General features: G+C 41.3%; 1 protein-coding gene and 2 long non-coding RNA genes across 3 annotated transcripts in view; 1 reads left to right on the top strand and 2 right to left on the bottom strand.

Annotated features, from left to right (window-relative positions):
• Positions 1-13,683, top strand: part of LOC143377575 (uncharacterized) — a 186,689-nt gene that overhangs the window by 74,481 nt on the left and 98,525 nt on the right. The gene's annotated exons all lie outside the window — the stretch shown is intronic.
• On the bottom strand, positions 686-6,708 carry LOC143377763 (uncharacterized). The gene is made up of 2 exons (XR_013087405.1): positions 4,182-6,708; positions 686-4,084 (listed from the first exon to the last, which is right to left on the bottom strand). It is a non-coding gene; the product is annotated as an uncharacterized LOC143377763 (long non-coding RNA).
• The window catches only part of LOC143377759 (solute carrier organic anion transporter family member 3A1-like), a 61,293-nt gene continuing 54,335 nt past the window's right edge, over positions 6,726-13,683 (bottom strand). The window contains exons 6-15 of the mRNA XM_076829428.1: positions 12,604-12,820; positions 11,641-11,784; positions 10,969-11,184; positions 10,786-10,893; positions 10,369-10,605; positions 9,559-10,101; positions 9,278-9,467; positions 8,698-8,889; positions 8,463-8,614; positions 6,726-7,201 (exon numbers count right to left, since the gene is read on the bottom strand). Coding sequence (XP_076685543.1) covers positions 6,903-7,201; positions 8,463-8,614; positions 8,698-8,889; positions 9,278-9,467; positions 9,559-10,101; positions 10,369-10,605; positions 10,786-10,893; positions 10,969-11,184; positions 11,641-11,784; positions 12,604-12,820 — 2,298 coding nt within the window. The 3' untranslated portion in view covers positions 6,726-6,902. The remainder of the gene's footprint in view (positions 7,202-8,462; positions 8,615-8,697; positions 8,890-9,277; positions 9,468-9,558; positions 10,102-10,368; positions 10,606-10,785; positions 10,894-10,968; positions 11,185-11,640; positions 11,785-12,603; positions 12,821-13,683) is intronic.

The following is a 13,683-nucleotide window of genomic DNA, read 5'->3' as shown; positions in this document are numbered from 1 at the left end:
CGATTACGCTTCGGAATGAAGTATTTTTTAAAAAGGAAGAAGGTACTTTTTAGGGTCGTATGATGTAATTTTCCATGAAATGATTATATCGACGGATAAAGCGAGTCAGGGTATTACTGTGGTCTTTTTCTTATGAAACGATGTTGATTCACGTAGCTTAAATAAATTCCCAGGATCAGGGGCACACTCGGGATTTAATCTTGGGGTGAACCGAGTTGGACGGATAAAAATATTTCTAAGAAAAATTTATTTAACGCAATTTCATTTGATGCAAAATCAATAAAATTCTTTAGGCGATTATAAAAATTTCTTTGAAGACTAAAATCCAGTTTTCTTTTCTTTTTACAAGGCTTCTTTGAGGGTGCCTTGGCCCCCAATTGGGTGCGCCACTGCCCAGGATCTAGATTAATTTTACAGTATCTTTCTGATAACTCAATTTTCAAAATTTTCCTACATCCCAAAGTTTTAGAGTAAACATAGAAAAACCAATAGATAAATTACTTCATCTACCTTGCAACTTAACATTACTTCCACAAAATTGTATTAAACCCTAAGAAACCAATGTTTATCGATTCCATTGTAAAAAACCAAATCTATTCTACTAAAAAGGGAGAAAATGAGACATCGGGAAGAAAATTCTGAGAAGGGGCAGCGGCAAGTGCTCGCGAGAAGAGCGGACAGTGCGTTTAACAGGTTTCAAAACATTTATTCATTGTAAATACATTGTTTGTGCCTTACTTCTGAGAAAAAGAAACTTAAGTTCGGATGAGTCGAGCGAAAGGCGGCATCGTTAACGGACGACGGTCGTCGTCGTCGTCCTTTAATCTCAGGCGTGAAATAATCGTTAGGATCTGACAATGACTTACAAAGTGTTTGATCGATGGATCTAAGGGAAGAGATTCGTGTGCCTGATATAGTAACAGAACGTTCCACGAGCGAAAAAAAAAATAAAACAGCGTTGACCGCGCACGCACGCCATACATCCTATCCGAGGACGAAATTATAATAATCGAGGAAACGATAAATTATCGGACAATACGAGATTCTCTTACGTCTAACATTATATATATATATATATATATATAGATATATATCTTTCTCTGCAAATTACGATCGTTCGTCATCACCATTGATTACCTTTGCCACTTGTACCATCACGCGTTCCTTATTAATTACGTTTTTAGCTTTCTTTTTTTTAAGGCATATCTCAAGTTACAACGGAATCGAAATCGCTTCACGCCGATCTTAACTCGCGGTTATCAAAACAATCCAGATAATTAACGTGCCTGAAACGGTCAGGGCGAGTAATTTGCTGTTCAAGCGCTGTCCGCGAGAATCTTTTCGCGCGAATGGTGTCTATGCGTTGCGCGCACTGCCAGAATTGTATGAAAATGCTTTCAGACGCCAGTGAAGTTTTAATTTTTTTAAATGAATGCTTACTTTGAGACCACCTTTCATGCAGTCAATCCCCTTTTCTTACAATATCGCTCTAGTGCTTTGCGGGCTTCCAGGCTTGGAAAGGTAATGGTACCAAAATGGCCAACTTCAGAGATCGCAGGAAAAGTAAAGTTGTGCTGTACTATGCGAACGCAAAGTTTAACTAAGTTTTCTAAAAGTTACATACAAATGGAAAATGTACTTTCAATTTCGCAGTTTTATTTCTGCTTACTTTTCGTAGCTACTATTGTCGGCTTTAAGTTCACCACGGTTCTGAAATTTTCTGTGAACATACTGAAGGAATAAGTGTAAAAATAAAAGTTTGAAATTGCTACTTTTCCCACGATATTCCAAATTAATCCATTTCTACCCACTGCCCTCTTTGATTCGATTCGCTGTGCCAACCTGCTCGCAGGAAAGAGCCCATTTCTGCTGATATTTAGACGAAATTAGGGTCTCCTCTGCGAGTCTGAAGGTACGAAGAAAAACGAAGTATCAAAGTACCGTTCTATCGTCTCGCCAAACTCATTTCGAAATCTTCCATCGTGTTCGTATGATTGTTAACTTGAAACATTTTATACGCATACCCCTAATTTGTGAGTTTACGTGGAGTGTCCCATAATGCATGGCACGAACTGGAAATAGTTGATTCCTCGGTCAAAAGCAAGTCGAAAATGGAAAATGAAAGTTATTCGTACCAGTCTTCGTTCCGAGAAAATCCACTTCAAAGATACAAATTTGATTAAAATCCGAGTTCGCGTACCTCCTCCTCGATCTATTGCAACGTAACTATTTGTTTGCAGTAAAATTTTACAATATAACATTCATGATTTCACTTAAAAAATATTCTGAAAAATAGTTTAGACCGTCCTATCGCTTTTCCAAATAGAACAAATCCACGAGTCTATTTGTCGAGAAAATAATTATTCTTTATACATAATGAACTGCAGAAAGTTAGGACCTATTTTCATATAAAGAAGAAAGAATCGACGAAAATCGACTTCCTCGAGAACGAAGGCCTTAAAACGTTTATTTTCTATTATTCGCCTATTTTCTTAAAGAAGAATCGCCCGATTCGGGCGGTACCACGCACGTTGGCGACCCTCCGCACTTTTGAACCCTTTCTTTTCACCTCGCAAGCAACCCCGTGTATTGCTTTTCATAAAACCTTACGTAGAACCATCGTGATCGATTCGTATCACCCTTTCGTTACCGACCCAAAACGTTTCTCATATTGTTCTGCTTATATTATGGTCCCTACAAAAAATACATTACATCTATAAGCAGTTTACATTATCATATAATAGTCATATCTATGTACACAACATTCTTTAATTTAATTCTCGTTACTATTCATATAACTCCCTATCTAATACTTAAACGCTTCCTCCTTCGCCGAACCCCACCTCCCGTGTTTCCTTCCTTCAATCCGCTCCCATTTTACTGTAGCTCAGGAATGTTACATACAGCAAGTAGTCGCGACGAAACAGAAACACCGTTCAGAATTCGCTAAAATATCCGTTAGAAATAAGTGTATAACTAACTAATGTGTATACTAGTAGTAATAGCGATAGTAGTAGTAATAGTAGTAGTAGTAATAGCGCGGCGATAGTTACAATAATGATAAAATTATACAATGATAAATCAGATCGAGGGTAAATATCGACGGCGTTTCTAACTAATTGTAAGTAGAAACGAAATGGCGTACAGAGCTTCCCGTAAGGAAACGTGGTTCGTGATAAAGTATACGATAAGGGTCTTTCTCCCTTTGCTCTGCGTAAAAACGTCCTTAAGTAACACGATTGAAATATTGTGTGGGTCGCGCGCGCGGTTCGTCCTCTCGCCGAAGAAGTAACCGTTTATTACTTCAGTTTAATAAGACGTCGCCGTCTTATCATAGCGACCACATAAAATCTATTCATCGTATATAATACGTGTACCACGTTGGTTTTCTCTTCCTCTCAATTGCTCGATACAAATCATTCTAACTATATTTATATGTACAGGTTGCAGTGTGTCCCGGTGGACGTGTACAGGGTGTACATGGCAACATTCGTGATTGTGTAATTAATAATTTGCGAAGAAAGTTTCGCACGTGTCGAGCACCTAGTTGAAGCAACTAGGGTTTCGATAGTGCTCCTTTTTCTTTAGAACACCAAGGTCGGGGGGTGTCGAGACACGTTTAACGACCGCAAGTATTAATTTTATTTTTTATATGAAATTTTCGAGTATTACGACAGTCTGATATCTCGTACAGTATTATAAATATTCCTTTTGCGTTTTCAATTTATGAATATTATAATTTTGCACACGCGAATACCACTGAATATTAATCACTGGCTTTACTACTCGGTTTCGCCTGAAATTTATATTCCGATTTTATAAAAAAAAAGAATTCTTTATTTATTTTTTTATAGCAGTCATATGCATCTGGATTAGCTAGGCATCGTGGGCTGGGGCACATTTCGTGACCTCGGAATTTACCGTTCAAAAGTTTTTAAGCGACAGGCAAAGACACAGACACTTTCAGCTTTATATGTTAATTTCTGTTAGACTGTCGCAAATACTTAAAAAGTCGTACGAATTATTGCAAACTACAGGATGCAAAAAAGAAGTGGTCATGGTTTTCACGTATAAATCTATGCACCTAAATCGATGGAGGTTCATTAATAAACCTACCAGAAAAATCAACTTGATCATGAATCACCAACAACGTAAAAAGAAACTGTATGCCAGAATCGAACCATCTTCCCCGGAGAAACTGTTAATTTCCGCCCTAATTATTCAATAGGCAACTCTGCGAGTTGTAATTGGCCAAAAGTTTAACAATCTTTTACTAAATGCCCTCTTCTTATGAAGTAGCTAATCCTGAATCTCACAATCAAGATCAATTTCGAAATTCCTGACCCAGGTGCTGAAATTCATCTATGAAAACGATGACCACCATTTTTCTCCACACCCTGCGCACCCTGTACACTAACATACATCACCGTCGACCAGTGTAAATTGAATTGGGTTTGATTCGATCGTGTGTATCTTCTTCTCTATTCACAGCACTTCAGTTTTCTTTTCTTTAATTAGTTAATCTCTACAGGGCACCCGCGAGGCCCACCGTTCGGGAGTGGAAGATGGGGAAGAGAGGTTCATATCACAAAGTAAGGGGGTACGTAAGTGCATCGTAATCGTATGTATAGTTACAGAGAGATCATCGCGGTCTCCTCGAGAATAAACGGCTCGCGAACGGTCGGCCGTGCGGCGGGCCACGTTTCTCGAACATCAAAATTGCCTCTAAAATATAGTAGCGTGTATCTACGATCCGAGAAATTGACAGTGACGGGCCAAACAGCGTGCGAGATATATCCGTACAATAGGTAAGTGTTTTAAAACGTAAGTAAATGCTGCGACGACGTCTTAGCCAGCATGTGTAGTTCCTTTTCACTCTCTTCTTCGTGATTACGTAAAAATTAACACTATAATATATTGTTCGTACAAGCATTTATATAAAACGGTTTCGTACCCGAAGCGCTAGACTTGTAAAGGTCCAAAATAATCCATCCCCCCCAGCGAAAAGTATTCACCTTAAGTTCGCGTTATATCGTTCCATTTTAAATTCCTTACACCCCTACCTTCGATCCCCTCTCACTTACATTAAAACGAAATTGAGCTGAACGAAGTAACTCTTATAATTTTTCTCTCTTAGGCTAGGACTCCGTCTTCTCTTTCAGCGATAGATATTCGTGCTCGTGGCTTTCTTTTATACTCTTTCAATCGATTGAAGTTAAAGGTGCTCTTATCACGCCATATAGAATTTCATTCCTGAGTGAGTTTATATAGTTTCTCTTTTTCATCCCGTTCTTTCTTCCCCATCCGTTTGTAATATCGAAATTGATACGACAGGCTTTCAGGTACAAAACAAGTGTTAGACTCCTATCCCCGGCCGACATCGAACCAGCTGAATACGATTGCGTTTAAAGCCAGAGCCTGTTCGAGGCGGGCCTTGGAGCGACATTAATCCCAATTGACCCTTGATCTCGTCGAGCCACCGTTCGCCAACAAAAACCAGCGGCTTCTTTGCTTTCCTTGTTTTCGTTGCTTGGAAGCATAATTCGATCTATAACATCTATGTATAATATATTATGTAGGACACGAAGTGACGCACGATACGACGAATGATATCGCTCGAACGGTTCCCTCCATTCTGTCTCCTTTATACGCGCTACGGTTGCCTTTCTCTGAGAGCTCTTCGAACGGTGAGAGACGCTGATACATTCAGAAGAGAAAAAGAAACATTAGAGATCAGGTGCCGCTTGCTCGAAGCGTGAGATTTCTTTCTTTAATCAGTGTCTGTCTTTGCGGAAAGAGGGGAATAGGATCGTTACGCTACGACAAGTATCGCGCTCAAGGTATGTTCGCGTGGAACGAGTCAAGCTACCGATCATCGTCCGTTTCATATTAGTTTCACTCCTTCCCCTTTACATCACTACGTTTTAAATTGACTACTCTGTTGTTGTATTTTTTTATTTCTTTCGAGAAAGCCTAACTCCTAGTTATAAAATAAATCGCAGCTCTCGATCTGCAATCAATGATATCCATATAGATCGTTAACTCTATCACTTAATTATTCCTTCTTTTTTTTTTCTCTTTAAATATACGTTTGTCTAGTCTTGTATTTCTTAAGGCAGGAATTTTTATATATTTACAGTTTTGTCCTTGTTGGCCTTTTCCCTCCGTGTTCGTTTCGTTTCGAAGCCATGCAAGGCTCGGCGCGCCATTGGGCCACTCGTTTCAGACATGCCGCGAGTCTCTCGTTAATTATCCCATTAAAAAGCTGCGCGTCCGGAAACGAGCCACGCCCGACCCTATTTACCTTCCCTATTTATTGACATTATATATCGCATCACCAGTAAAAATGTACACCCTAGTGATATATATATATATTATATATTAGTTTCTAAAAAATAGCCAAACCAATAAAGGCAAACCTGTGGCAAATCATTTCGGTACGATAAACGATAAGCTGTCTTACGTAAATGTGCTCATTGTAAAAATAGTTTTAGACTCGCCTGTGTGTGTACATGTGCGCGCAAGACCGTTACAATATACGCGTGTGCATGTGTGAGTGTATGATTCGCTTGTGTTCAACAGAATACAAACTCGTGTCCGTCGGTGTGCAGAATTATATGTATAAGTCGACCGTTTCGTCGTTGAATTTCTTTTTAAAAAATATTACGTATTAGCACCATGAATACTCGGATACCCCACCCACCTTTTGTTCAAAGTTACGTCCCCCCCCCCCGACCACCCACCAGCCCCTGTTCATTGTTTAGGATTGCACAAATCAATAACGCACATTACGTCGCACGTGGGCCGTTAGCTCGGCCGCGACAGTAAAATAATTTGCCACAGACTCACGTATCACCCACTTTGATATATTCAATTGTATAGCCTCTAGTATGGGATAAACATTAAACGTTCCGTGCATGGTTCTCCGTTTTACCAGTCGACGGTTTTACTTCGACGTCTGGCTCCTGGGCGGCGAGCGGCGCCTGCCTCGTGTCGGGAACGTCCACGTCCGTCATGCTCTTCGGTCGATTCCCGTTCTCCGTGGAGTCGTGAGTCTGGTTCGACGACCCGGTGTCGTCTAGGTTCGTCGATTTCGTCGGCTCCGTGGGCGACGAAATAGAAGACGGCGTGGGCAACTCGGAACTAGGGGACGTAGCGTCGCCCTCCCCCATGTTATGGTGATGCGGTCTCTCTTCGAACACTGAAATACTCTGTGTTTATCGCGTGCCCTGAATTCCTTTCATCCTACCACGCTCACAGCCCCCTGTATACACGTGTCCTCTTTTCATATATACAGCGCTACCGAGTTTTAATCAGGCCTCTTTCCTATGTCCCTATTTTGTGGTCGATGGAATATTCTGTATGATTTTTTGATCGGGTGTTTCTTCTAGTTTTCTACTTCAAGTTGAGGGGACATTCTCTGCGGTCTTTTTCCTACTTGCCTAGTTTATAATGGTGGAACATTCTTTATTGCCTTTTTCCTATTTCCCTAGCTGAGGTCGATGGGATATTTTCTGTGATCTTTTGACTGGGTGTTTCTTCTATTTTTCTACTGGAGGTTGATGGAATATTCGCTACGATCTCCTTAGGATTAAGTTTTTCTTACTTCTCTATCTGAAATTGATATCTTTTTGTCCTGTCAGATTTCGAATATGGGAGCTTTTACGTTGCTTCTTCCTTCTTGTTAGAACATAGTGGAGGTATCCTATGAACATACTATGTTCTCTGTAATAACTTGATGTAAAGACATCTTGTCAGGAGATATGATGTTGAGCAGGGAAGTCAATGGTCCTGAGATGTCTTATGATATTGATTCCCACACTGTTTATACATTTACTGTGCCCGGATGGAAATAAGTCGGTTGAAATGTCACAGGGGCAAGAGGGGTTCTTCGCTCGCATTGGCTTCTTTCCATCCGGGCACAGTACATGTATATAAAGGATATGTAGAAATTTGGGATTAGGATGTTTAGTTAGAGAATTCTTTATGATTTCTTCGAAGTGTGTCTGGAGACTGGGTCCAGGAAGGTTGTCTGAGTTTTCTTGACTTTTTCAGAGGGATCTGGTTGACGGAATGGTATGCAATACTATAGATCTATGGAATTCCTGTAGTTGACAGTTGAAGGGAATCTCGAGGGTGTTGTAAAGGTTGAGGGCCTTCTATGGCGATAAAAAATTGACGCATCGGAGTTTCCTACGGGGATAGTTTAGAACTTGGTCTACTGTTCTAAATATCATAAGCTGGCCATTTTAAGATTCTATATCTGGTATACATAACTTTTGAACATAGAATTTAAAAAATCAGTGATATCCTAAAATCCTATTGATATAATTATGTAATATAGAGTGATCCCTAGAATACGTTTATTGCAAGTCTGTTGTCCCTGAAAGCATGCGCGTAAATTCGCGCTGGAAGGCTCGGACTGTGAACGTGTTGAAAATATCAAAGATGAATGGACTCACGTTTGTCAAGGCTGATAATTGACCCTACGACTTCGTTAACAGTGAAAGACGGTGCTTGGTCTTCCATCTGTCTTCTCCTTCTGACTAGCCACCAGTCAATAAGGAACAGTGCCAGAGCTAGAATCTTGATGCCAGCACAGAGTCCAACGTATCTGAAAGGATCATGTTACGGTTTAATAAACTCTTGGAATCTGATTTTTCTAAATAAAAAATCAGCTACGATGAAAGAACGTACCTGTATCTAAATTGCTCGATGTCGTAAATCAGACACCGTCCACCTTTCTTCCCGCAAGTAGTGCCCTTCCAATATAAGCACGTGGAGTCAATTAAGTTACCGAATAAAATAGGAGCAGGTATGTAACCGAACAGTCGGAAGATTACAAATTGCATGCCCAAAGCGAACGATCTCTCCTCTTCCGAGACCGACCTGTAATCAAATAGAAACCCAACTGGAGGTGAGTGAATGATTATATTTGCTGTAAAATGTACAGGGTGGTCACTGTATCGTTATCTCATCATATTTTGAATATCGAGAAGAATGAAAAAATAGGAAAATATCAAAGAATTCATAAAAATAAAGATCGAGTTCAGATATGAGTTAGGGTTATTACGAATATTCGAATATTCTAAGTCTAAGTATTCGAATATCAGTAGAATTCGAATTTGAGATCCAGACAAAGTCCTGGAATATCTAGAGAGGGATGAGACCAGCGAGAAGTCAGCCTTGGAGTGGCTGACAAAGAAGCTTGCAACCCTACTCGAGTAAAAACATACATTTCCCCAATACGCACGAGTAAAACAGAATCGATACTCACCGCAGCACTATCATCAGTAGAGGCATCTGAGTGATCGCGACGATGAACGTCATGAAGAACAGTAAAATTAAGAAAGGGAATATTGTTCTACACGGCGAAGTGCACGGCCCAGCGGTAGCCACTGGCACCACCGTCACTTCCGCGAATTCTGGAGCCGTTGGCGGCAACAGTGTTAAGTTTCCATGTATACCTGCTCAAACAGACATAAAGAAAATTCCATATTACTTAGAAATATAAAAGAAAGAAACAAAAGAGAACTCAGCAGAGTGTATCACACTCACATGCGCAATTAGTGAAATTGGATTTCGAACTGAAGGCAGTGCAGCCTGCGTGGCAAGGACTGAAGTACGTCAGCCCGTTGTTGCCGCAGACCGGCTCGACGTCGTTCGTACGGCATTCGCAACCGAAGTTGCACGCGGCAGTGAGGTTTACTTGAAAGGGCTCGGGGCCCTTGGTGCTGCTGTTGAAGTACGGAATAGTGGTCCCAGCCATTTTGACGTTGTCGCAGCCGAGGAAGAACAGGAGGCCGTAGCACACCAGGCATATGATGTTCGACACGAGGACGAACTGAACGGCGCCCTTCGGCCTTAACTCTAAACGCTTGAGCAAACAGCCGCCGAAGAATATACCGATGCAGGCGCCCGGTATCGCTATGGAGCCGGTGAACACGCTGGCCTGGCTCTTCCCCAGGCTGAACTGCGTCTCCAGATACTTGGGCAGGAACACGACGAAACCGGAGACGATCACCAGCTCCATGCACGCCCCTAAACACGTCACCACGTACACTGGGTTGCACACCAGCCTCCACATGCTCCTCGGGATGTCTGTTGAAAGGAACATTTTCGTGTAAATATAATCTATCGACGAAGGACGCTTGCGCTCAATTCTATACAGAACTTTGCAGCAGGGCATTTGAATATCATTACTTCATTCAATCCGACGAGTCACAAACTCTACCAATCTAATTTTCTACTCGAGTTCAATGAAATCAGCATGTACCGTTGATTTCAGTTTCGAGGCGCCTGGGAGGGATATTTGGAGTGGAAGGGTTATTAACGAAGAAGAAAGGAGTAAGAGCTTCTTTCGCTTGCCTTTCACGTCTTTGCCGTAACCACTGTCGTCGAACTTCTCCTTCTTGGGCTCCTTGTACTGTTCCTTCTCCTTCTGGGAGCAGGATTTCTTCTCCTTCTCGATGATCCGTATCTTCTCCTTCTCCCTTTGTAGGACTTTTGGGAAACTGAAGAACGGGATCGCTACTAAGATGAGCAGCAGGCCGCAGAGGAGGAATCCACCCCACCACATGCCCACCCATCTGTGATCGCCTGGGTCTGTTTCATCGGGAATAAAATTGGTCGTTACTTGCTGTGTGAATGGGAAAACTCGGAGCATACGCCATTTGCAGAAATCCTCTAGTTGTGCATATTAACCGTACACGCTGACCGCCTATATGCGTTCTCCGCACGGCGGGCACAAGTGAAATCGAATTTCTACAGAAACTGTTTCGTTACCTATACTGATGATCGACCCGGAGAACGAGTCCATGTGAAACGATAGTAGATAAGCTCCTAAAAGGAAACCCAAAACTGGCCCGAAAGCTGCCATGCTGTACATGCAACCTGGAGAGAGACAAACAACATTGGTCAGTATCTTCTTCATAGATCGAGGAATTTTTTAGTGGTATGTCGTTTTACCAATGTACAAAGAAGCGCTCTCTGGTCGAACATGGTCATCTATGTAAGTAGTGCCGAGGGTGAACAGAGGAGAACCACCACAGCCTAGTAGTAACTGAGCAAGTACAAATAGCATAACAGGGCCGGCGGTAGACGGGGATCCTTGAATGCAATTATCGCCTCTTAAATTGTTGTGTGGTGCCAAAGGTGGAGATGATAGTCCAGACGACAGTCGACCTATGAAAATGATGGCCTTAACTTGACTGGCGAACGTAATTCGCACGTCGTGGGGTCGAGTAGTTAAAACAGAGCGACGCATCATGCTGCAGTAAAAGAATACTGCACTAGTTGCTAATATTTAGAACGACCTCAACTTTCACACTAATGATCAGTGAATGCTTGAACTGAGTTTCATTTCTATATATATATTTTTTAAGTTAACAAGGGTGCACACTTTTTTTGGTATATATGATGAATATTCTATTAAAAAAAAATATTTCTCACGCTGGAAACGCATATCTGTAAATTTCAATTTAATTTCTGGATTTTAACCAGCTATTTGAATTTTGCAGTATGTATGAGAAGGCGCATTGAGAGAGTACTGTGGGACGACTAATCGCTTTTAATTCATCGACTGGTAATTAATGAGCGATCCACGTTGTGTGGATTCTCAGCTATCCGCTGAAAATTTACCCAATCCCATATCCTGTTCACGCAGAGACACCCCCCGACAAATATTGTCGGAGCTGGAGTTGTTCGCAGCCGTCATCAAATTAGGCTCGGCTGTGAAATGCGGCACCATGAAGATCATCGATCCCAGCCCCATTATTACAGCGCCTAGAATCGTAACAGGTGTCAGAATTTTCGTGCTACTCTGGTGCTCGTGGGTGGAGCTGTCCAGGTGCTTGAAATATTCGAGTACTTGAAACTCAAGCCAACTAAAGCTCGCTTTATTCGAGTAATATATAACGTAACATACTCAACGGATCGAATTCGTTCAAGCTTCCTCGAATAATCCAGCTACTATTCAATAAAATTCACAAAGAAATCACACAAAATTTAGGCCACTGATTTGGCAAGAATCTTGCTCATACATAATCCAAAATTTTTAAGAAAATTAAATTCAAAATTTTGTCTCTTACAGATCTACATGTATCCTAATGTAAAAATGTAACGTATCGAAATTACTGTATGAAAATAGGGTTACTTTTATGATTTTTTTTTCGTATTAAAAATGTTATATAAAAATTTAGCTGTATTCTCTCCAAAAAGAAATTTGATATCTAAGAAATGATGCCATAGCAACCCCTTCACCCACAAAGCTTCTTGATTTTTGTAGAAGCAAAAGTATCTCATAGATTACTGGGCCGATTTGAATAAAATTTTACATGAATACTCTTAAGACTATACCGCAGTACTTGTAGAAGCCGATTTATTTAGTTGTGTCTTGTTTTATTTTATTAATGAAAACGTCCAGAAAAGATAAATTTTCAACTCGACTTTCTCGCAAGCTTTTGAGTACTGTATATTATTCTACATGCTGTCCACTAACTATAACGAAATCAGTGACCCAAACTTCATGTCCCTCCCTGGTAACTTCAATTTAACTACTTTTCCAAGCCACCTGGACAGTCCTGCTCAGTCGACGGAATTTACCAATCGCTATCCAGACGGGTATGTGTCGCCTGCTACCAAGGTAGCTGACGAAGATGACGGTAATGACATTGCCGATCTCGTAGGAGCTAGCGATGACGCCCGAAAGGCTGGACGGGATTTCGAACCTCTTCTCTATGGTCGTGATCACAGAATTTATGTAACCTGAGCTAAGCGCCTGCTGCAACGTGACGAGAAACGAGAGGAGGAACACGAACACCTGAAATCATGGAAACGTATAAATATCATCACGGGCACGTGATGGCCGAGCCTTGAGTTGGAGGATGCGCGTGTGCGCAGCCTCAATCCTCGCGTAGTTTTTCCTCTAATTACTGTTCGGGGAATTGGCGGAGTGGCTGGTATTTGCAGGCACACCTGCGTTTTTGCCGTTTACACGCGCGCGCGGATTAAAAATACAGTTGACAAATGTGCGAGTGTGCTCAGCGGCCTGTGCGGCAGACAGGGGTCGTGTTTTTGGATCACGCAAAACTCCTATATTTATTATTAAAAATAAATGAAAAAAAACTACAACTTCTTCAAAGATGCATAGAAACATGGTCCAAATTTCAGATGAATCGAATCGCTAGTTTCTTAAAAAAAAAATCCCCAATTTTGCTATGGTTTTGGCCCGAAAAAATAGGAACCCCTCCTTAATGGTGGCTTTATAGTATTAGCTGGGATTTGCTTGGTACACTCCGCGGAGAAGGCGCGTCATTCAGGGTTAATGGGACGCAGAATTGGTGTATTGAATGTGTACTTGATGATGAAGTTTCGAAGTAGAAATAATTGTTTAATAAATGATTCTTTTGTAATGTAACGGCTCCGTGGAAAAGAGGCACATGCCACATCTATATAGATTTTTGTTTTTTGTACTGCCAAGTAGCTCCTCGAATCTAGCCTACATTCCACCAACTTCTAGCACTGTGGCATGTAACCTTTCCTGGGCAGAAGCATATTAAAATTCCTTGATATCAAAAGGCAACGAATGCCGAGTGGAAAAGAGGCCCGTGCCACATTTTTTTTAAATCATCGAGATGCGATGAAAGTGAAGGGAGACAAGAGCTTGAACATATTGACGAAGAG

Source organism: Andrena cerasifolii, chromosome 16 (assembly GCF_050908995.1).
Source record: "Andrena cerasifolii isolate SP2316 chromosome 16, iyAndCera1_principal, whole genome shotgun sequence".
Taxonomy (NCBI): Eukaryota; Metazoa; Arthropoda; class Insecta; order Hymenoptera; family Andrenidae; genus Andrena; species Andrena cerasifolii.
Note: the sequence above shows the minus strand (reverse complement) of the source record. Positions and strands in the feature narration are given on the sequence as shown.